Source organism: Drosophila albomicans, chromosome 3, assembly GCF_009650485.2.
Source record: "Drosophila albomicans strain 15112-1751.03 chromosome 3, ASM965048v2, whole genome shotgun sequence".
Classification (NCBI taxonomy): Eukaryota; Metazoa; Arthropoda; class Insecta; order Diptera; family Drosophilidae; genus Drosophila; species Drosophila albomicans.
In genome coordinates, this window is record NC_047629.2 from 50,563,030 (window position 1) to 50,585,625 (window position 22,596).

At 38.9% G+C, this 22,596-nt stretch overlaps 3 protein-coding genes and 1 non-coding gene across 10 annotated transcripts; all 4 read right to left on the reverse strand.

Moving 5' to 3' along the window:
• Nucleotides 1–293: 293 nt before the first annotated feature.
• On the reverse strand, nucleotides 294–13,146 carry LOC117567046 (prominin-like protein). 6 transcript variants are annotated; one of them, XM_034246762.2, is made up of 15 exons: nucleotides 13,025–13,146; nucleotides 5,032–5,602; nucleotides 4,822–4,969; nucleotides 4,629–4,757; nucleotides 4,377–4,564; nucleotides 4,154–4,318; nucleotides 3,964–4,094; nucleotides 3,562–3,897; nucleotides 3,392–3,501; nucleotides 2,382–3,330; nucleotides 2,185–2,318; nucleotides 1,687–1,752; nucleotides 1,400–1,567; nucleotides 1,048–1,151; nucleotides 485–610 (listed from the first exon to the last, which is right to left on the reverse strand). In XM_034246762.2, exons 2-14 carry the CDS (start codon nucleotides 5,414–5,416, stop codon nucleotides 1,088–1,090), a joined length of 2,973 nt encoding a protein of 990 aa, XP_034102653.1. In that variant the 5' UTR covers nucleotides 5,417–5,602; nucleotides 13,025–13,146; the 3' UTR covers nucleotides 485–610; nucleotides 1,048–1,087. The 6 variants fall into 6 exon arrangements, with proteins under 6 accessions (XP_034102652.1, XP_034102648.1, XP_034102649.1 ...); XM_034246761.2 differs by lacking the exon at nucleotides 1,048–1,151 and having other exon boundaries at nucleotides 294–610; nucleotides 1,687–1,749; XM_034246757.2 differs by lacking the exon at nucleotides 1,048–1,151 and having other exon boundaries at nucleotides 294–610.
• Nucleotides 6,158–6,230, reverse strand: Trnam-cau (transfer RNA methionine (anticodon CAU)). Its single transcript has one exon. It is a non-coding gene; the product is annotated as a tRNA-Met (tRNA).
• Nucleotides 13,147–13,283: 137 nt separating the features above from the next.
• LOC117569511 (prominin-like protein) lies at nucleotides 13,284–17,420 on the reverse strand. 2 transcript variants are annotated; one of them, XM_052005641.1, is made up of 10 exons: nucleotides 16,900–17,420; nucleotides 16,715–16,843; nucleotides 16,471–16,658; nucleotides 16,247–16,411; nucleotides 16,064–16,194; nucleotides 15,660–15,995; nucleotides 14,831–14,907; nucleotides 13,801–14,767; nucleotides 13,614–13,738; nucleotides 13,284–13,557 (listed from the first exon to the last, which is right to left on the reverse strand). In XM_052005641.1, exons 1-10 carry the CDS (start codon nucleotides 17,343–17,345, stop codon nucleotides 13,362–13,364), a joined length of 2,760 nt encoding a protein of 919 aa, XP_051861601.1. In that variant the 5' UTR covers nucleotides 17,346–17,420; the 3' UTR covers nucleotides 13,284–13,361. The 2 variants fall into 2 exon arrangements, with proteins under 2 accessions (XP_051861601.1, XP_034106589.2); XM_034250698.2 differs by lacking the exons at nucleotides 16,064–16,194; nucleotides 16,471–16,658; nucleotides 16,715–16,843; nucleotides 16,900–17,420 and having other exon boundaries at nucleotides 16,247–16,346.
• Nucleotides 17,421–17,444: 24 nt separating this feature from the next.
• Nucleotides 17,445–22,420, reverse strand: LOC117571938 (prominin-like protein). Its single transcript, XM_034254428.2, has 11 exons — nucleotides 21,750–22,420; nucleotides 21,543–21,690; nucleotides 21,357–21,485; nucleotides 21,113–21,300; nucleotides 20,884–21,048; nucleotides 20,695–20,822; nucleotides 19,813–20,148; nucleotides 19,677–19,753; nucleotides 18,655–19,615; nucleotides 17,862–18,001; nucleotides 17,445–17,806 (listed from the first exon to the last, which is right to left on the reverse strand). Exons 1-11 carry the CDS (start codon nucleotides 22,192–22,194, stop codon nucleotides 17,524–17,526), a joined length of 3,000 nt encoding a protein of 999 aa, XP_034110319.1. The 5' UTR covers nucleotides 22,195–22,420; the 3' UTR covers nucleotides 17,445–17,523.
• Nucleotides 22,421–22,596: the final 176 nt, after the last annotated feature.

A 22,596-nucleotide genomic window follows, 5' to 3' on the forward strand; every position in this document is an offset into this window, starting at 1 on the left:
TTTCAACCGATATCGCAACTTCACTTCCGTGTTTACGCATTTCCCATATCTTTTGGCAACATTTTTAATGTGTACAATATATTAAATAATAGATTTTCGGCTGTGTGTGTCTATGTGTGTGTGTGCTTAAAACTAATCTTTACTAATCCACACTCTTTCGGTATATATATCATTACTATATATTTTGCATTGCTGGCAGATCGTCTGATACAGTCCAAAGAATATTTTATAACACATCTGATGATAATAGAAATTACATAACTTTAAATAAAAAAACCTAGCTTCGTTCTTTCTTTCTTTTTCTTCTTTTTCATTTTCAACTAAAATTACAGTCTCAGTAAAATTGGGGGATTTTCGAAATTAAATTCTTTCTTCGTCTTCTTCCATACATATTTCTGATTATTATTTTTTCATCTCCTTTTGCGTCTCTCGTCATTTCCTTTCTCTCTTGCCGTTTCGTTAAAGCCTTGCCAACAAATGTCCACACACATCACGTCCTTAATCCTGGTCCGAGGCACCGGGATAATAGTATGGCGGTGGGCGTTCGTATTCCGATGATGGCGGCGCCACGGGCGGATTGTGGTAACGCGGTGGTTCATGATCCCAATGCCTGTGAGATGAGAGAACAACATCAAATTAGTCATCTAATAAAAGTGATCATTAGCTCACAAAAATAGCAGCGTTTAGTTGGTTTAGTTTCAGTTTGTTTTTTTGCCAATACACAGATGAGATTGCTGTTAGTTTGCGTTTTTCTTTTTGGGAGTTGGGCAATGGAACAGTTATTAGCCAGGCCATCATTACCATATGCTAATGGTTGGCAGGCCAAAAAAATGAACAAACAACACAAAAAAGCAGAATGAGGTGAGCGCTGTTATGAAACCAGTTGATGTTCATTGGACTGGCTGCGAGTTCGGTTTTAGAATGATATTAATGACGTTTAGCGGCGGGTCAAAAAGCAACAACAGACACACAGACACACTTTCACACCCACGCTCACACACACACACACATACACACAGAGTCAGAGGAAGCAGACCAGAATATTACCAAAAACCATTTTTATATGCACGTTCAGGGATTAAAATGCCTAAAAGAAACCATCTGCCGCCAGTGCTTTTGGCCGTGTATCTAGTATAGCCACAACTTTAGCGCTAAATAAAATAAAACCGAAAAATAGCAATTAAACGTGTGGCCATCAAATTAATAATTAGCCAGCCACAAATATTGCAGTAGTCATCGGGTGTGTGTATTAATGTGTTATATTCATGTAAATATATCGTTAGGCGGGGACACACGCTTATTTAATGTCAGGCAATTTGGATTAGGAGGTCAGAAAGATAGATAGATTGATAGATAGTTGGGTTGAGTGTTTGGTTTAGTGTTCTTGGGCAATGCTTACGTGGGTGCCACATCGTTGTAGCGCATGTTGCTGCCACCGGCAGCATCGCCACCGCCATTGGCCATGCCACCGCCACCGCGGGAACGTGACACGCCCGGCGATGCATCCTCATAGTAATCCTGTTGCTCCCGTCGGCGCTCATAAGCTTTGCGACGCTTCTTTGGCACACTGAAAGTACAGCATAAAAGCAAAAGTAAATAAGCACAAAAGTTGACAATCACAAATGGGAGGGGATTAGATAAATATTGACATGTAGTAGACATAGACATAGATGGAACAACTCTTACTTGGCCAATGGCACATGCTCGTGTTCGCGCTCACGCTCGCTATAGGCGTCATACAAGTAGTCGCTGCTGTGTGTGCGTGCGCGTTAGTTGTGATGATGGACATAACATTACGTTGTTGTATATAGTAGATAGTAGTATATATGAAAATGAGAATGAGACAAGTGTGACAAGAGATTAGACATTATTCTATGACAAATTCCTTCGCCGTTAATCCTGCTTTCGCTTGCTGTTCTCACTCGAATCTGTGGTCGATTCGGTTCCCTCGTCCGTCAACAGCAATATAAAGGCACCAGTATTACCACCGCCACCAACACCTCCAACACCTCCAACACCACTGTTAGTATGCTGACCAGTTTCATTGCGCACACTGAACTCAGTTGCCTGGCCAATAAAAGTGCGCACTGTCGTCGGTCTTATTGTTATTGCCCCAGTGCAGGTGGGACAGCTTTTGGACAGCACAGCGATGAATTAATGATTCGCGTATCTAGAGCTACTTACCCGCCCTCAACAATGCCCACAGCTGGCGCCGAATACGGATCGATCTTCTTATACAAGCAAAGCAAACGATGAGCCACAAAGAGCACAGGCAGGAAGAGCACGCCACAGAGCAAGACGCCCACCCAGAAACCATTCTGAAAGCAAAAAATTTAAACACATTAGTTAAGTTCATATTTGTACAATCTATCTCAACTCACCATTGGATCCACGATGCGTTTGCAAATGTGATCGACACTGCGATCGAAAATGTAAGCTAATGGTGCGCATTTGCCAACGTTTGTGCTGCACTCTGCAATCAGCATTTGGACATATGATTCGATTTGACCCTCGACCGTTCGGGTTGCATTATCAATCAGGGCATTCACAAATCGCTGACCGCGCTCCTTTAAGAACTTCTCAGAATGACTTGTTGCCTCGAGCAGCGAATAAATCGATTCGCCATATGGCAAGTTGTTGTACAATATTAGCTTATCGATTTGAGCTACTGTTTCAGTTATTTTTGTCACGCCCGTGATGATCTTATTGTAGAACTCATCATAGATTTTCTCTAGATTGAAGGCCTCATTCTCCAGCGCCGTTCTGGCCCAATCGTAAATGCCCCATTGACTCCATAGACTTGAACGCAGTTGCCTCAGTTGATTGGCCATTGTCGGCAGATCGACGGGTGTTAATGTCTTGCAAATGTGCGAAAGGAATATAGCTCCTTTGTAGCGCGACATGTTGCTATTGGCGGCGGATTGCAATTCTTCTCTCTCCGACTTGGTGAAGACACTAAAGTTACTATAGTCCGCCCTGAAGATGGGCACTTTGTTTTCTGGCGGATCACGCAGCACCTTAATGCGCTCCAACTCATTAATGTCGTAGAGATTATTCTTTTGCATTAGCTCAAATATGGATTCGTCGGCGTGACAAGCTTTAATGGCATTTGAGATGCGAAGCGGCGGCAGTGGAGTCTCCGTCACACGTTCAGAGTGTGGCAAATAACGATTGAGATCAATCACTGAATCGATCTGACGGAAGAGATCGTTCTTCTCCTGATCGCGCAGTGGTGCACAGGCACCCGTGTAGGTTGTCATGCCGAGAATGAAGTAGAAAAGTCCAACGAGCACAGTGACGGAGAACACGCAGAATATCAACAAAATAGCACTGGAAAATAAGAGATGAATTCGTTAATTAATTCTTATTGAAGATGTTTTTGATTACTCACAATAAAAGGCAAGTGGCGCCCGTTCCCTTGCTGCAGCAATCATCGCGATAGCCACGTCGACGTCGTCCACAACAGCCGCAGACCAGCGAAATAACGAGCACAAACAATATCTATAAGTAAATTGAAAATTAGAAATTGATCTTAAATCTGACATGAACTCAAATATTTACCACTAGCAGAAACACGCAAACAGCAACGCTGACAAAGCTGCGATCCACACCAAATCTCTCATAGACATCATCGAATGTCCTGGTCGATTTAAGGGTATTCGTATGAATATTCATGAGCACGGAATCAATAATGTTGCGTATAGAGTTCGCCTGGTGTAGGAACTGTTCTTGTCCCTTGCGTATATCCGAAGTGATTTTGGGTGTCAGCGGTTCGATGGCTCGCTTGATATGTTTTTCAATCTCTTCGACACGCTTGATGCCAGCTGTGGTCACATTAGCCGTATCCATTGTAAGAATATCTCGCATTGCCAGCAAATAAGTTGTGCTGTTTGGCATCTGAAAGCAAATATAAAAATGTTGGTTACATTGTGAATAATTCCAAAAAGTTGATTTAGAAATTACATTGTCCAGGTGCAGACATCTGGAGTTGTCCAGAAATTCGATTTGAGTGTTCTTCAAGAATTGCAAACACTCGCGATTGCCACAGAGCACAGTACAAGCATGGTTCACATTGAGTTTTGCTCCGCGCAGTACTGACGGGATAAGAGTTATATTAATAAGCTGTTTTAACTTCAATTGAAAAACTATTTACAGTCTCGAAGTTGAGCGGTATTGAAGCGCAGTTCCTTGTCTAATTTCTGTAGAGTAGTTAATAATGTGACAGCTTGCTTTGTGTTGTTAAATATGCGCTGCAATTCATACAACAAATTCAATTCCGAGGTATCCATTAGATCCAAATAAATGTGCCGCGGTACATCTAAAAGAAATAATGAATTTTAAATTCTGAGTTCAATAATAATAATGTTGTCACATACTTTTCAAAATGTCATTCAGATTGGTCTCCATTTCCTCATAATTCTTAACGAACAAATGATGTATGTGTTCGGACACATCCTTGAGGAAAGTGCAGGTGTCATCGCTGGCACGTCGCAGTGTGTTGCTGGTGTCATCAAAGCCGCTATCCAGCATCTTATTGGTCACAAAGGCAATGATGACGCCAAAGCTGCAATTGAAATTGCAATTCGATTAGTGTGCTACATCAATTATTAAGTACAACTTAAGCTCACAGCAAGCCAATGATGAGCAGCAGCATCATCAGTCCATAACAACAACGTTTTCGTCCATCCTTTTCACTATCGCAGGGTGGACAACCTTCTTTGCAGTTTCGACAGCAGCAAAAGCAGCAATAGCACACACTGAAGAAGGGAAAAGGAGAACAAGATTAAGTAAAAACTTTGTTCAAAGCACGTCTAGACTTACGCTATGAAGGGTACGATAATTACGAGCAGCAGCATAATGAACACAAAGATGAGCACGATCCAATAGTGCTGCAAGAGATCACGCCAATCATTCTCATCGACCTTGGGACCAAGAGCAAGTGAGTCCTGGTCCTTGACCACAATGTAGCCTAAGTAAAATAAATACAAATTAATTTATGATAATGCCTGATTGATTTCCAACAATATTTACCTGGTGGCAAAGCGGTTTTGCGCACGAAAAATTTGTCAAACACCAAGTGGGTGAAATTGTAGACCGGGTCCATGGCCTCGGTGAAGTATTTTGGTGATTTGGTATAGTTGGTTGTGTGTTTGTATGGTGTGTACTCCGGATGGGGATAATGTGGCAGATGATTCTGCTCATGGGTGGTGCCAAATCCCTCGTAACCCTCGCGCCACACCATTCCCGTACCATCGGCATCGGCTGCGTGAGTTGGCCTGATTAATGTGGCCAAGGCAAAGCCGAATATTATCACGCTGAGACTGCATATGGCTAGATAGGCAATTTGCCGATGGCGTCGCTTAACGGCGCTCTTTTTGTGGCGTGTCGCCTTTGGCTTGAGGTAATCGGCTGTCATTCTGTTGCTATTGCTGTTAATCCTGTCTGTCTACTCTGTTCCTCTACTTGTGGCTATTTAGCCAATCAATGGTTGCGTTGCCGTCCTCCTAGGCTCGCGTCGATTAAATGCTATTCTTAACACACTTGGCTCCTGCTTTGGCTCCTCTTATGGCCGGAGTGCGCATCCATTTCACGCGTCACTAAACTGCAAAAGACCAAAACGAACAGAAACACCAAATGAAACCATTCAAATATGCCAAAGAGACAATAAAAATATCCGAAAATAAAGGTGCACACTCCTTAATACGAATTTAGCATGTCTTAAGCTTATATGCAATATAAATTAATGCGTGGCAGGGCAGTTAAATACATATTTCATTCGCCATGTGGGTGTGTCTTGTGGCCGTTTGTTTCATTTCCATTTCTTTTCGTGTCAATTGGCAAATGGAAAAGAGCTTTGCACATTTTTTATTTGCCCAAGACAGCGTTGCACAAAATATATTAATGCTGCTGCTTCATGCCACGGCCACTGTCACTGGTTCTAGCATGACAAACACTTCACTTGACATCAATTAAAGTCAATAAAGAAAAATAACTAAACGCGTAGCAACACAGCAACAGAGACAAGGCAAGTGGGAGTAGTTTTCAACTATAAAATGCTGTGATGCAAATCGTGATTGTTGATTAAAAAATATAAAACTTATTGTTAATAATAGAAAAACGAAAACAAAAATAAAAAAAAAACATCAAAAAAGTTACATGCCCCGGGTGAGGCTCGAACTCACGACCTTAAGATTATGAGACTTACGCGCTGCCTACTGCGCCACCGAGGCCATGTTCGCCTGAGCGGCAAACACGCAATTGTTCTGTGTGCTCAACGTTCTCAGTACGAGAGGAACAGAATTTCATTCACTCTGATTGTACAATTAGATTATAAATAGAAGGGAAAATATTTAGATTATTCTTATTAAAAAATAAATAATGTAGAAAATCCCATGCCATGTTTGCATTGTAAGATATAGACAACATGTGACTCATTATCTGCCTATAAATCCCAAACACATAGAGCATAACAACGCTGCAGTCAGTGTCACGTCTTGTGTTATTGTCGCTGATATGCGTGTATAGAAAACGAAAAGCGAAAAGTTCACTGAACTTTTTGCTGCTGTCTCTGAACCCCACAGTTGAACAGTGGACAGTAGCAAAGGGGAGTTGTAAGTAGTAGTTGTAGGTGAATTGAAAGGGTCGGGATGTATGTTATGTTAGATGTCTGCCAGCCATTGACTGCTTGCTGCTTGCTGCTGTCTTGTCGTTTGCCTTAGCTACAAACGTGTGTCACAACACACACTAAACACACCAAACACAGACACGAGGCACTTTTTTTTAGAGCCTTGCATTTACCGCCTGCTTATCTTGAGTTTGTGTGTTTTATGTGCACTTTTAACTGCTGTTTGCTTTAGTCCCCAGCTCTACTAAAAAAATACACACACGTAATGGTGGCTTTTTGCTCTAGTTTTTTTAAGTGGCCACGACGGACAGCATTTGCCAAGACAGCCTTTAATTGACGTGTCACTTGTTATGTTATTACACATTAAAAACGAACGAGAAGGAGAATTAGAGATTAACGCAATTGAAGTGAACTTAAAATGTCACTTGTTCTTCGCAATTAAAAGGGTTCAAAGAGGCTCATAAATAACTACTAAGTATGGAATGAAATTAACTTTTAAATTAATGATAGTCTGCCAGCATTAGCAAAGTTAATTATAAATGTATAATTAACTAAGAGATGGGAATATCATTTATCTTTTCTGTTTTAGGGGAACCCATAGAAGTGGAAAGCAATCAATATTTTGCCATTTTTAAAAATATGCTCTCTCTATAAATGTGTTTCTCATCAGTTCCCATAAAAATAGCTGCAGTTTTTATGTGCTTCTGGCAGCTGTTTGACCATCATTATTATTTTTAATGTTTATGTTTTCGGGAATGGCTTTTGGGAGAGCGTTGCACGTGGCCATCTTGTTATTTTGTCGCGTTGGAGTTGTCGGAATTTTTGTGCTGTGGGTGGTTAACGCCTTGTCTGCCAACGATGCGACTTTGCAGAAAAATCTGTATACGGTCGCAGCTACAGCGACAGCGACAGCAAATCCAATAAACACAGCGCTGAACAGCGACCGAGGCTTTGAACGGCCTTGACATGAGGGAACACACAATGCTGGAAGCCCTTGCAGAGAAATATTTTCGCTGCGTTTGGGGGTCAGTCCAAGGGTGGGTGCTGAGGTTGCATATATATAATATATAATGTAGGGGGGGTGTCCAATATCGAGGCACATAGCACATTTTTAAGCCACATGTTCTTGAAAAGTGCGGCACTCAAATGGAAATAAAACTACAACGAGCAAAACCAAACAAAACAAAACAAATTTGCAGACTTGATAATGATATGATATGATGATGATAGGCACATGCGCAGTTAGAGTCAGGTGTCACGCACTCAGATTTTAGGGGCTGCTACAGAAGCTGATGCTGCGATGCTGTACTGTAGGGAGCACTCGACTATTCTGCCACTAAAAACCTATGACAAGGGCGGGTGGAGACATTACAAATGCATTCAGTCCGTAGCTGCAAAGAAAACTGCAAGCTGTTTTCTATAATGCCACATGATACTCCCAGCATAAACATGTATGTATATAAGATAACAGAACTTCTAAACAAACGACATTCTATCTGATGAATATCATACACTTTAGGAGAGTTTATTTATAAAATGTTTGGGGATAAGTTTCTTCGCTTCGAAAAGTTTTCTATAACACGAATCTCTAAAGTAAACTTCTATATAAAATTTCAGAGATTTCTAGGCGTATGAAATATTATATTTGAAGAAAAGTATTCAGTTGGCAGAGTTGAATTATAATCTTACATGAATGTGTTTATGATAAACTTTATACCAAATATAAAAAGAATTCAGCCATCCTCTAGATTTCGTCTTTACAATTTTCTTGAATAATCTTTTTAAAACATCGTCACCTATATAAATGTAAAGTAATTTTTTTAAATCTTTTAAAACTGTCATATCATAAAGTAAATATTACCTAAGAGATCGCAACTGCTTTTCATTCTTTCTTATTCGAAAGTACCATATTTTGAAAAAAAAAAGAACTAGACTCGTTAATAAGCCTTTTATTGCAGAAATTCCAAACGTATGATGAACAGAATTCACTGTACGAGTGTTGAATCATAATAATCATAATCATAATAATTGTTTGCGAACATTATCCACAACATTTCACAATAAACTCCTATAAGTCATACACAAAATTCTGTAATATAAATTGTGTTGACAACAAGAGAATGGAATTAAGAAATGTTTTTTGATAAATTTGTTTCTTTCGAAAGAGTTTTCTATAAACTCCGATGAACGTTCATAATAAATATCTATATAAATTAAAAAAGTCGATATAAAATACCAAAATACACAAAAAAATACTATATTGGGAAGTGAGTTCGCATCATGAGATTTATGTTACTAAAGGAAGAATTTTTTATAAACAACGATGACGATAAGTTATATTTAAAAACTTAAATACACCAAGAATTTATTAGGAATATATATTACAAAATGTTTGTGGTTAAATTTCTTTGTTTTGAAGAAGGTTTCAATATAAATTAATCATTTATAAACACCGTTGACAGCTCATAATAAAATTCTACGTAAATTAACAAAGTTATATTTAAAAACTTAAACACGCCAAGAATACCATATTAGGAAGTGAATTCACATACATATATGCTTGTGGTTAAATTTCTTTGTTTCGAAGAAGGTTTCTATATAAATTAACCAAAAAAGTTTAAAAGGCAATCTATAAAAAATAAAATGAGTTCACTTCATAAGAGTTGCAACTAAATATTATTACTGGATAACTTTCTTATCGGAAAGTATTTTCTAGAACACACGACACTCCATAAAAAACGATAAATGTGAATGACACAGAAATGTCACACAAAAAAAAAATCATATGATGAAATGAATTCAAGGAGATTCTTGGATAAGTTTATTATTCGAAAGTTTTTTAATGAAATTTGCCGTTGGTGTTGTTGTTGGATTCATCAACACTTTGCAGTGTTGTGTTTGCCAATAAACAATAACTGAACTGAAATTATTCAGCTGTGTGTACACAACTTGGTCTGCCAAAATGACGTTTCTTCGATAGTATATGGAGTTTTTTGCACATTTACAACACAGACAGAGTCGTCTCACCAAAAACGAAGGAAATAGTCAGGCGATGGTCGACCCACTTCTTGAAATTCAATCAGTTTGTCTGTTGTGCGCGATGCCTAACAGGTTTTCCACACAGCTAGTCAGCGATGCCTTTCGCTAGGGTAATGCAAAGACAGTAAGCCATATAAGTAGGTTGTACCTATTTTTTTTCTTCTTCGTTGAGAAAGTGTTTGAATTCCCCGAAGATAAAGAAGAGCGCATTTTATCTACAGATGCTTTTATGGCTAGCCTATTATTTACTCATATTTTCGTAATATGACTAAGAAGCCCAGAATGAAAAGTGAAGAATTGTTTATCAGCAGAAATTACACAATAAAAAAGATGAACAATTCCATAAAATTACTTCGCAGCACATTTTTTGGGCAAACTAAAGCACATATTACTTTGACCTTGAACTAAAATGTTGAAAATACGCATAAGTATAAAAAATAACAAAAGCAGAGAAAAACAGCGAAACAAAAACACAATTGCCAAATGCATAAAGTAAATACATAAATTATTCACAAATGACTCAGCGAAGTGCGAAATGAATTAACGAGATGGAATATTTTCGTTGTTCGGGGGGCTTAAATCAAATTATTTTGTTTGTAACACGACACAAGTTGCATGCCACACACACACACACACTCGTAGTGAAAGCCAAAGTGTGGATTGATCTAATCGAGGCCAAGCCAAGCACAAGTTGCCGCAGAAGTTGCGGTTTGTTATCTAATAAATGCAGCACTTGCAACACACACAAGTTGCAAGCAAAGTGAATTAAATATGCGAAGCCCATTAGCAGCAATAATTAAATCATAGGCTAATTTGCACAGACAACACGTAAATTATTCCGCCAACAACTCTTGGCTTTATCATTCAGATGCAAATGCAATTTAAGGCAGGAAATAATAAAATAATGAATAAGCGTCCCATAAAAAGAATGAGATCTTTCCTTAGAAATATGTGTCATGCATTTTTGATACAAATATTGGGCTAAAGAGAGAAAACAATAAAAAAAATATCGCGTATTTACTGAGCTTAATAACGTTAATAAGAAACGAGTATTTGCTGAGCTTAATAACGTTAACCGTTAACTATATATACACATCCATATGCGTAGTTATCTATATATATTTGGCAAAAGAAAAAAACACATGAAATCCAGTTCGTTCACGCCCTGATGGCCTTTTTTTTTCATTGGAAAGAAATCTTGTCGCTTGTCATTTGAAGTGAAGAGATTTTGTTGTTTTCTTCAGTATTTTCGAAAGAACCGGTATCGAAAGATACTGGCTTATATAGCAGAGTGTGGCCCGAAGAGGGAACTGGTTTGCCGGCCACAATCAGATGACTCACTAACACACATACAGTCACAACCAGCTGCTGCTGCTGCTGCGGTTGCTGAGCCCATAAAGAGTCCGCATTGGGGTCTAATCAAAAGCTGACACAAAGAACTATTTTCAATTGAAATTAAGCACAAGTGCAAGCGAGACAGCTGGCAAACAAAAGGCTGCGAAAAGCTGAAGCTGAAGAGTGTGTAGTCGAGAATACTAAGTACTTTTAGTATATACTGTATCTTGATGGGGCACACAAAAAGACAATGGATGGAGTGAGCGAAAAAGACAGAGAGAGAAATATATAAGTCAAGTTGTTGCATTGATGGCGAACGGAAACCCGTTGAGAACGAACGTAAAGAACGTTACAGGAAGTATAAATACGAGAGCAGCAACAACAATGGCTCAAAGCCAGAATAGAACTGGGAACTGAACTGAATTGAGATTTAATGCATGTTATGCGATGCTTTCGCACCTGAAATGAATTGTGATTGTGTGTTTGTGTTTGTGTGTGGTAGTTTTGTAATTTATATTGTTTATGAAGTCCGCACACAGATACACAGATGGAAATACATACTTCATCTGTGCTCTGCATGTAAATACAGCGTCTCAGCTGCCGGTGTCGCTGACTATAAATAGTACATGCGCATAGGGCACATAGATTGGGACTCACGCTGTGTCTGCCACATAAGAATCTAGGTAATACGCTTTGCATGTGTGCGTCTCTCTGTGTGTGTGTATATCTTACACAGGTCAGGGATGTGTCTGTATCTGTATGTGGCTGCACATGGAATGAGCAATGTGCTTGCTGTTCGTTCTTAGTTCTTAACGTTGCCCTGTGTTCTAGATCTCTTGACTGCAGTAATTAATTAATCAGCAAGCATAATTATGATTTATGTGCAAGAAAAAAGAGACGGAAGCCAAGGCAAAGCCAACCGAACAGATAAGCATTACACACACACACACGCAAATACAGACAGACACTCATCCAATTGGCGTCGCCCAGAGAGTTGAGCAATTGTTGTTGTATTTCAAATTGAAATAAACAAGCTGAATTCGAGTCGCCATCACACTCACCAGCAAAACAACAACTACAACAATAGTAATGGGTATTATAACGTCTGATTCGCTTTGGTTTCTGTTTCAGCTGCTGCTTGATTTTGTTTTTTGTTTTTTTTTTGTTACTTAAATAAGCTCTAGTTGAGCTTGATTATGTTGACGACAAAGGTGAATGACGATGATGATGATGATGAGAACTTCCAAATCCAATTAGCTTTTACTGCCAGACATGCACAAAACAAGAAGAAGCAGAAGAACCACGGTTAGCACTGCACTTGTCCAATTGGCGCACGTTGTACTAAAAAGTTTTTGTTGTTCTAGAAATAAGTTAATATTCGACTTTTGATATTTGTTTTAGTTCGCTTGAAATTCGTTACAGCTAAAGCAAAAACAATAGTACTTATGTGCGTATATATTTTTTTTTGTTATTTTTGCCTCGCTGGACTTCCGCTATGTAATCCAGAGAACAACAGCTTCCAGTGGCCTGAGTTCGAGTTCGGCTGTTGTTGCCCTCGTGCTCTAATTGGAATTTTGTTGAACACGCGTGGGTCAAACACTCTGGCAAAGCACATTCGAATATCTGCATGTTAATGCATACTTATATGTATGTAATACACACACACGTTTATATAGACGTTTTGCATTTTTAAATACATATGTATTATTACATTCACGCACACACTTGTTCGTACACAAAATTACCAGCATACATATAAACATACATATTCATGTACGTACATGAATGCATATTTTTGAATGTGTGTATCTACTGCACCGCCTGATGCTTCTGCTTGCTGCTGCTTGTGAGCATCACAACATTCTTTTTCTTTTTCTTTGTTTGCACACACAGAACACAGAAAATTAGTGGTGAGTCTGAGAGGTCACACCAAAACATTAAAAACACTACTGCTTACTCTATTAATATTATGAATAAAGTTCTTGTTTTATTCAGATTTCTTTGTTATTTCATGAGTGCAGTCACCTTTTCTTATTATTGGGCCAATTATCAATTAAAATTTGCTGGCAAAAAAACGAAACGAACGGGACATTTGCCTCGACGCGCGTATCACCACACAACTACCACTGGAGCGGTGTGACCGTATGCTGACTGACGCAAAATGTACTGTTCGCTGGCTGATCTAAAATACGCTACTCCAGTATACCAAAATATACTTGCTGTATTTCTCAACGATACTTTGGACGAGAAAAAGCATCGATAAAAGAGTAAAGCAAAAAGCGCGTAATTTAAAAATGTTTGCTTTTATTACAACACAATTATATGCATACATATGAAAAGAGGATAAGTAGATAAGTCTTATCTAATCCCGCTTTCTTTTACTGATTGCGCGCTGCATATCTTCCTCTGTTGTAGTTTCATCGATACTAGAGTTCTCGAGTTGCAAAACATCTCCAGCGTTCTCTCGTTCAATAAGTCCTGGAGCGCCAACAAATTGCGGAATAATTGGCTGAGCCACTTGAGCTATACCCGTACACACAGGACAAGATCGGCCCATTCTAATTTAAATATGGTATAGATACAAAATGCAATTAATTAGATGCAATGTACTTACTCTGCAAAGTGACCTCCTCCAGTGTAGAGGGGATGCTTTTTAAACAAACAGATCAGACGATGAGCGATATATAAGGCAGGCACCATTAGAATGGCACAAGGCAATACACCAAACCAGAACCCATTCTGAAAATGTATAAGTAAGATATAAATAGTTCAGAAATTTGAAATCACTTCAGTTCACTTACAATGGGATCAACTAGACGACCGCAAATCTCGCCAACACTACGATAATAGATATAGGCGAGAGGCTCACATAACCCAATCTTACTATTACAATCAAATACAAGTTTATCGAGATACATTTCGACCTCTTCATGTGCGTGCGACGTTAGATTGGTAAGAATCGAACTGATAAATTCCTTACCACGCTCTCGGATAAATAACTGCGCTTGTATTACATCATTCACCAATGTCGTAATCCCGACACCAAACGACAAAGCATGATACGTTATGAGCTTATCAATTTTGGCCAGCCTTATCTTGAGGTTCTCGTAAGCTGCCGTAATTGGTTTAACGAATGCAATTTGATACTTGTCCAAATCTCTGGCATGTGTATACAATGCTGCTCTTGTTCGAAAAGCGTTTGTGTGAGTATTTAACAAATCTTTACATAATAATCGAATTTGTGATGCCAAATATCCAGAATGATCATCTGAACTGCCTCCCAAAATGATGGGCGTAAAATCTTTGCATATGTTCTCCAAGTAATAATCACTTCTGTAAGTGGATAAATTCCCCTTACTTAATTGATCCAATTTCTCAATTTCATCAGTTGTTAATAGCACAGCTTTCGAGAAATCGGAGTCGTCCTCAACAGGATCAAAGGTTCCCGTTTTCAATATGGTCATCGTTTGAAACTGATTAATATCAAATATTCGATTCTCAAGCAGCACCTGAAATATGGTCTGATGTGCTTCACATGCTGCAATAGCGTTCGATACTCGCAGCGGTGGCGGCGTAACCTGATCTGGATCTAGATTGGGTACATAACGGCTTACGTCGAGTAAGGCATCCAGCTGTCGAAAGATTTCGTTATAATCCCGATCCTTAAACGGTGCACAACCGCCATGATAGGTAATAATGCCAATAACAAAGTGAAAGAGACCAACCAAGGCAATGAACGAGACGCAGAAGAATATTAAAATCATGCCCCTAGCGAAAATTTGTGAATTAGTTATATTCAAATATAATTTCACTTTCGTTATTATTACGCACAACAGCAAACAGGTGACTCCATTAGTTCTGTTGAAGCAAAAGCCGCTTATAAGACCCACAAACAGCACGATAGCGATCTGGAATGTGAATAAATATGCAAGATATTAGAAATGATTGACAAAATTCGAAAAAGAAAATTTGTCTGAATGTTGTAAATATATTTATTTATTTATTTACATGTTATTCATTATACCAAATAATATAATAACTAAAAGAAGGGAGTGCTAGCAACTAAGGCCATCGACTCATGGAATATAATATATATAATAAATTATATATATATAATATATCAAAAAGTTTTTATATTAAATTAGCATTTCAAGCATGTTCAAAATATCACTTAAAGGCAATAGAACACTTTAAAGTATGTCTATAATATCGCTTAAGGGCAACCAAAACACGAAGTATTATATATATTAGTAAAATATAATGTTGATAAATGTATAAACATTTTTTGTACATCGCAAAATGTAGTTTATTAGCTTTAAATGTTTTAACTTAAATGCATTGCATAAAATCGCAGATTTCAGATTATTGAATAATTATTCAGTTAAGTGCAAATAAACTGTCTAATGACTTCATTTATAAGTTTAGCAAAGATTACGTATTGGTGACTGTCAAATGCTTTATTTTAATTGAATTGTATTGCATTTTAATTTTCATTTAATGGTATATTTTAAGAGCATAAAAACTAAAAAGTTGAATTATTTATCAGTTCAGTTTTTGCAACTGGCAAATGTCTAATTGCATATATTCACATTGCACAATGACAATATCGTCATGGCCGTTAAGCAAATTTTAGCTATTTTACTGAAAAAATGCCACTTACCAAAAGGATCATAACGCAAACAATGCTGTTCACGATAGATCGATGCTTTCCAGTCTTATCATGAATGTCCTCAAAGGATGAGGCTGTTCGCCAAGTGTTTATATGCAAATCGCTGATGACTGCATCAATAATATTTTGAATGCGTACCGAATGCTCCAACAATTCATCACGTCCGCGTCCCAAATCCATTAAAATCATGGGACCAATCTTATCGGTGTTCTTCTTAATGGCTTCGCTGATGAATTGAAAGCGTAGTATAGCCTCCTTGGGTATAAGAGCGTATTGGTTGGCAATGATTTCCTCGATGCCCTGCACATAGACTGAAGTGTCTGGCATCTGTAAGTATGAAGAGAAAGAGAGAACTCTGAAGTGAGATAAAGTAACATTCAAGTTCATTCACATACTTCATCAAAGTGCAGACATTTTGATGTATCAACGAATTGGATCAACGAATTCTTAAGAAACTTATAGTATACATACGGATATCCCACGAATAGGTATGCTTCGTTGATATTTCGCCTAATGGCACGTATACCTAAAAGCAGAAAAATATTAAGAGATTTCACAATAGTAAAAATTTGCTTTACCATCTCGCAATTGATCGCCCAGGAAGCGTATTTGCTTTTCAAGGTTGGTCACTTCTTTCATCAATATCAAAGCTTCTGGCATATTATCAAGTATACGCTCCAACTCTTCCAATGCATCTGCACCAGAAGTATCTACAATATCCACCGAGATGTGGTTGTGGGCATCTGTGCAATGGACAAGAGAGTTAATGCAGTACTTTTAAGAAAGTAAAGTAAAATATTACTAATTAATATATTGCTGATGTGGTTAATTAGTTCCTGATAATTGTTGGAAAACAAATGATGTATATGATCCTTGGTATGCTTGAGAAATATGCAAACATCTTCATTGCCACGACGAACAGTTTCAGCGGATTCTTTAAGACCACGATCCATCATACGATTGGAAAAAGCGGCAATAACCCCGCCACAGCTGTGAGTAAATAAATGAAATTCCCAAGCCAACAAAATTTGATTAAATTTGATTACATCATTACGGCGATCATCAACAGGAGTAACAAACCCAAGATGATCATGCATTGCATGTCCCGGGCATAATCACAAGGCGCACAGCCAGGATTGCAGCGACGACAACAACAGAAGCAGCAATAACAGACGCTAAAATTACAACACTTTTTAAATCTACTTCCTATGAATGAAATGCCTTTACTCACGCTATGAATGGTATCAGTATAATGATCACCAACAGCAGACAAATCCAGAGGAATATCAAAGCATATTCGGTGACTAATTCATACCAATCATTGAACTCGACTTTCTGCCCAAGTGCTAAAGTATCATCGCCCTTAACGGCAATGTATCCCGCTGGTATGGCGGGATTATGATCGAGTATGTTTTCAAGCAATGCATGCGATGCATTGAACACTCTTTTCATGCCATACGATGGATATACTCTGGGCTTCGTATAATTGGGGACGCCTTCGAACTTGGTGTAATCCAATTTTCCCCAGTGACTTTGGCCCATCATCTCATGTATAGTTCCATGATCCACAAAATGATCTCGCCAAGGCTGCTGATGGCTGTTCACAATGGCGGGTCCAAGCAGCAACAAGAAAGCAATAAAATATAACTTCCAGCCATAATTCAAGTCGCTGTTCATGTTTTCTCTGTGTGTTGTATTTGTGTATTAAGTGTTTAAATTGTGAGTAAATATTTTTCATCGACTACTGCCATCCCCTTCCCATAAATAAAAACAAATTGAATTTCAGTGCTTTCTTAAACATGTTTAAAAAGTACTCGTAAAACGTTTTAAACAATACTTTGGCACTTGCAATAATCTAATCCTCTTTGCGCTTATTGCTTGGCTTGGCAGCCACAGTCGGAGCACTTATAACGGCAATCGATGTAACTGGAATAGCTTCTTTATTGGCATCCTCGGTTATAACTTCGTTGTCATTGGCATTGGCATTGGCATTGGCATTCATGGTACTTTCACTAGGAGCAGCGCCGCCATCAGTGCGATTCAGGCGTCCCTCGCTGCAGACGCAGAAGGTCTCGTTGCCGCCGGTGCACGTGATGATGGGCGGCGGCACATACGGAGCGCCAGTGCAAGTTGGACAGCTGGGATTACACAATTAATATACATATTTTATAATTAAATACACCATGCTCTCACCCTCCAACTGGCAGAACGGCAGCAACAGGCGCAACTCTATAGGAGTGCAGACGCTTCCACAGGCACATTAAACGATGACACACAAACAGAATGGGAATAAAGGTCAAACAGCAGATGAACAGACCCAACCAGAAAGCATTCTATTGAATACACAAAAAGTGAAAAAAAAGTGTGAGATATACCAATATATCGAAATATACTGAAATTTAGCAAGTTATATTTTTGGTATATTAACATACTACTACATTGAAAATGTACCAACTAAAGCAAATGAGACCACACAGTCGACATCAAATTAAAATGCCAAAAGGTAATAAAGGTACAAAGGTACACATATTGATATGTTTGGTATTTCGATATAATACTACATTCAAAATATACCATAGTACAATAAATATACCATAGCACAAAATTTACAAGCTTGTCAGCAATTGAGACTACTGCAGATCTTTCTTTTGCCATATCAAATTATTTTTTGAGCAAATTGAAATACCAAAAGGTACTACAGAAAGATAAACTTGGTATTTCTATATACTACAACATTCAAGAAATAAGCCATAAATAGAAAGTAGAGTAGCGAGAAGAGAGTTCTTAATAACAATAATAAGTGTTGTCAAAAAAATTGTATCTACACAGTCTATAGGGTATCATACCGACAGACAGACAGACAAAGCTCTCGTCTTGACTTTTCCTTGCTGTTGCTATAATTTTCTATCTGCAAGATGATCTAATACCCTTTTCTCTACCCTATTGTCAGCGTGTATATTTAGTTATTAAATTCCATTGGACTCACCATAGGATCAACGAGACGATAACAGATTTGATCAACACCACGATAATAGATGTAAGCGAGTGGAGCGCAGCGTCCGACGTTTGTCATGCATTCATGTGCTGCAGCCTCGAGAAATTGCTCGATCTGCAGATTCAGCACATCTGTAAGATTTTCGCCAAGCAAATTAATGAACTGAGTGCCCTGGGTTTCCAAGAAGTGCTCGGAGCGCACAATCGCATTGACAAGCACATCAATGGAATTGCTAAAATTGCGATTCTCATACAAAATGAGCTCGTCGACTTGCGCTAACTTTTTGTTCATGGCATCGATTAGTTTCAAAGCTTGGACAGCATATTTCTGCTCATAGAGATACAGATGCATTGCCTCGTTCTTCAACGAGACGCGACCGACACGATTAAAATCGAGCCATTGATCGGTGGGCGGATTAATCGTATCGGCGAGATCATTAAGTGCCTTCTGTATCTCCTTCAAATTGGGAGTGAGTGGTGTGCACATGCGTTCCCTATAGCTGGTGCTGCTGTAGCCGGATAAATTGCCACTACGCATATCATCGAGCTCCAACTTTTCGGCTGGGGTGAGCAAAAAGACATCGGCCAAATCATCCTCGAAATTGAGACCATGCTTCTCATCGTCATAGTCTTCGGACATGACTCTGATGAACATTAGCTCGTTAGCGTTATAGATACCACTGTCCCTGAGCAATTGAAAGATTGTCTGATTGGCCATGCAGGCTTTAATCGTCTTCGACATGCGCATCGGCACCGGCGCATCTCTGTCCGCCCCCGAGGCGGGCAAGAATCGTAACAGATCCATTTCCGAGTCCAGCTGACTGAAGAGCATGTTTCCCTCGTGATCGCGCAGCGGAGCACAAGCGCCCTGATAGCTGATCAGACCGATTATAAAGTAGAACACAACCATAAGCAAGAACAACGAGAATACGCTGAATATGAGTATCATGGCGCTGCAAAAAGAAGGCATCAAATTAATGAATTGTCAAAAATAAAATCCACATTTGAACGCACAACAAGAGAAAGTAAGTTCCGGTCAGCTTGTTGAGGCAAAAACTGAAAATCAGCGCAACAACCAATGCAAGCCAGATCTGTTGGGAATGAAGAACTAAATATAATACTCAATCGAAATACTACAAACTAAACTTACGATCAGAATAAATAAGCAAGCAATCATGCTGATCGCGTTGCGATCGGCGCCCAATTTATCGTGCATATCCTCAAAAGATTTGGTGGATTCCAGCGTTCTAAAGTGTATGTCACTGATTAGTGCATCGACATAGTGGCGAATTTTGTTCGCCTCCTTCTGGAAGATATCGTGTCCACGACTGATGTCCATGCGCAGCGGCGGCACAGCTGTTTCCATGGCCACTGAGATTTTATGGCCCACCTCCTGGAAGCGAGCCAAAGCTCTCTTTGGTACTGCGTCCAGATCGCTCTTTAGGATCTTATCAATGGCATCAATAAATACTTGAGTTCTTGGCAGCTGCAACAACAGATGAGAACAGCTCGAATCGAGAAGAGTATAAACAAATAAGAAAGCTATAGTCGAGTGTGCTCGACTGTAAGATACCCGATACTCAATTAGAATAAAAGTAAAACAGCGCGGTATTATTCTTAAAATATACCGAATTATTGTACCGCAAAAATACCAAAATATGTATATCAAAAACTATGTTTGGTATATTGAAATATGTAATATATTCAAAATAGATCATAGAATACAAAATATACCAGATTGTCAGCCAAAGCATATAAAAACACTCTTAAATGACTTCTACATTTCTTATCTGTTCGCAATCAAATGTCTAGCTTTCAAATTAAGATTCCTATTCGAATTTCGTAGATTTTCGGGGGCGGAAAAAATTAAGTCTCTATCTCTTTCAGTCTCAGAGATCTACGGATCTATACAGACGGACAGACAGACAGACGGACACAGTTAGATCGTTTCCGCTTTTTCGTTATGCCTCCTTCTGTCTGTTATCTACATTTTCTGGAAGCATCCTATGGGTAGCGGGTATAAATACTTTACCTTATCCAAATGGAGACAGATTGAGGTATCCAGGAACTGCAGCTTACTGAATATCACACTCTCGCATGTTTTGTGTGATAGCAACATGACGCAACTGTAAATCACATCGCGTTTCAGACCTCGTAAGCCTTTGTGAAAATACAAAATGGATTAAATAAGTACAAGGAACAAAACTTTTAATAGATTTACCATCTCGAAGCATGGCAATATTAAAGCGCAAATCATTTTCCATGACCTCGACTTCTTGCAATATTCTACTCGCCTCGGCCATGTTATGGATAATGCGTTCTACCTCGGCAATTGCGTTACTCTCTGAGGCATCTGCCAAGTCCAGGAATATGTGACTAGAAGCCTCTGTAGAAAGCGAGAGTATTGTGAGAACACTTTCAGAGAATAAGTATACGCAGGGTGGTATTACCATTTAGTATCTCAGTGAAATGCGCTTCCAATTCCTCATAGTTGTAGACCAACACGTGATGAATGTGATTGGAAACATCCTGCAGAAACGTGCACGTGTCCTGGCTGCCACGCTGCATTGTATTCTTCGTATCCTCGAAGCCACGCTCCAGAAATCTGGTGGCCACAAATGTCATCAGCAAGCCGATGCTGTGGATAAATAAAGTTATACGAGGCTGCACAAATAATGCAAAAAGCAAACCAACAATAAAAGTATGAGCAATATCACTAGAATTATACTGCATATAAGGTTACTGCGTTTATCCTTGGGGCCATCACATGGAGGACATCCGAGCTTGCAGCGGCGACAGCAACAGAAGCAGCAATAGCAAACACTGCAAAAAAAGGGGAATCTTTGGCAATTACACAACAATTAAAAGCCATTCACATACGCAATGAATGGCATTAGAATAACTAGCAGCAGCAGAAAGAAAACAAATATGATAAGCAGAAAATACTCGGACAGCAAATGACTCCATTCATTCTCCTCTACCTTGGGACCCAAAGCCAAAGTGCTGTCGTTCTTCACCACCAAATAGCCTGAGGTTCACAATTGCCAATCAAACAATCTTATGATCATATTAACAATCACTTCTTACCAGAGGGCAAAGCTGGCTTGCGGCTGATCAACGAGTCGAATATGGAATGTGTAAAATTGTATGCAGGATGCATGGGCCAAGTGGTGTAATTTTTATCCGCTGCATAAATCGCATGCGACTGATATGCAGTGAGATCCACTGTGGGATAGTGCGCCTGTCCCAGCTTTTCGTGTGTGGTCCCATGATTATCGCTACGCATATAGATATCATCACGTCCTTTACCACCGTCACCAGGTTTCGTGGTTGTTGCATCAGCTTGATCGCCATTCGGCACAGTGGCATCAGGCTTCTGATCACCATCAGGATCGGGTTCACCTTCGGGATCACCTTCAGGTTCATCTTGCCCATTGACATTAATAATCAATGTTAGCAGCAAAAGACCTAAAGCTATATTACGCAGATTTCGACATCGAAGTCGACGTTTTAATTTTGTTTTGCATTGCATCGTTGGATCGAAAGGGCTCTAGAGTCTGTGACTACCAATTAACTATGTGCACATATAAATTTCGAAGATTTTTAATAGATCCAAAGACGCGGATAACGCTTAATTTCAACGGCAGCACATTAACCATAAAAACTATGGTAATTACTAAAAGACGTTAAACTAAAAAAAAAACACTAAACAACGAACTTGGATAATTTCTACAAATTGATAAAGTTATCGTCAAACATCGAACGAAAATGAAAATTGTCACGAGAACTAAACAGTTAAATCAATGCAATGACAAAATAAAAACCAAAAAAAAAAAAAAAATACAATCGAGTGGATTGCGAAGAATTTGATCTCAAGTATTGGATTAACAAGAAAATTGCAATCGAGTGTGCTCAACCCGGTTATTCATTTTCA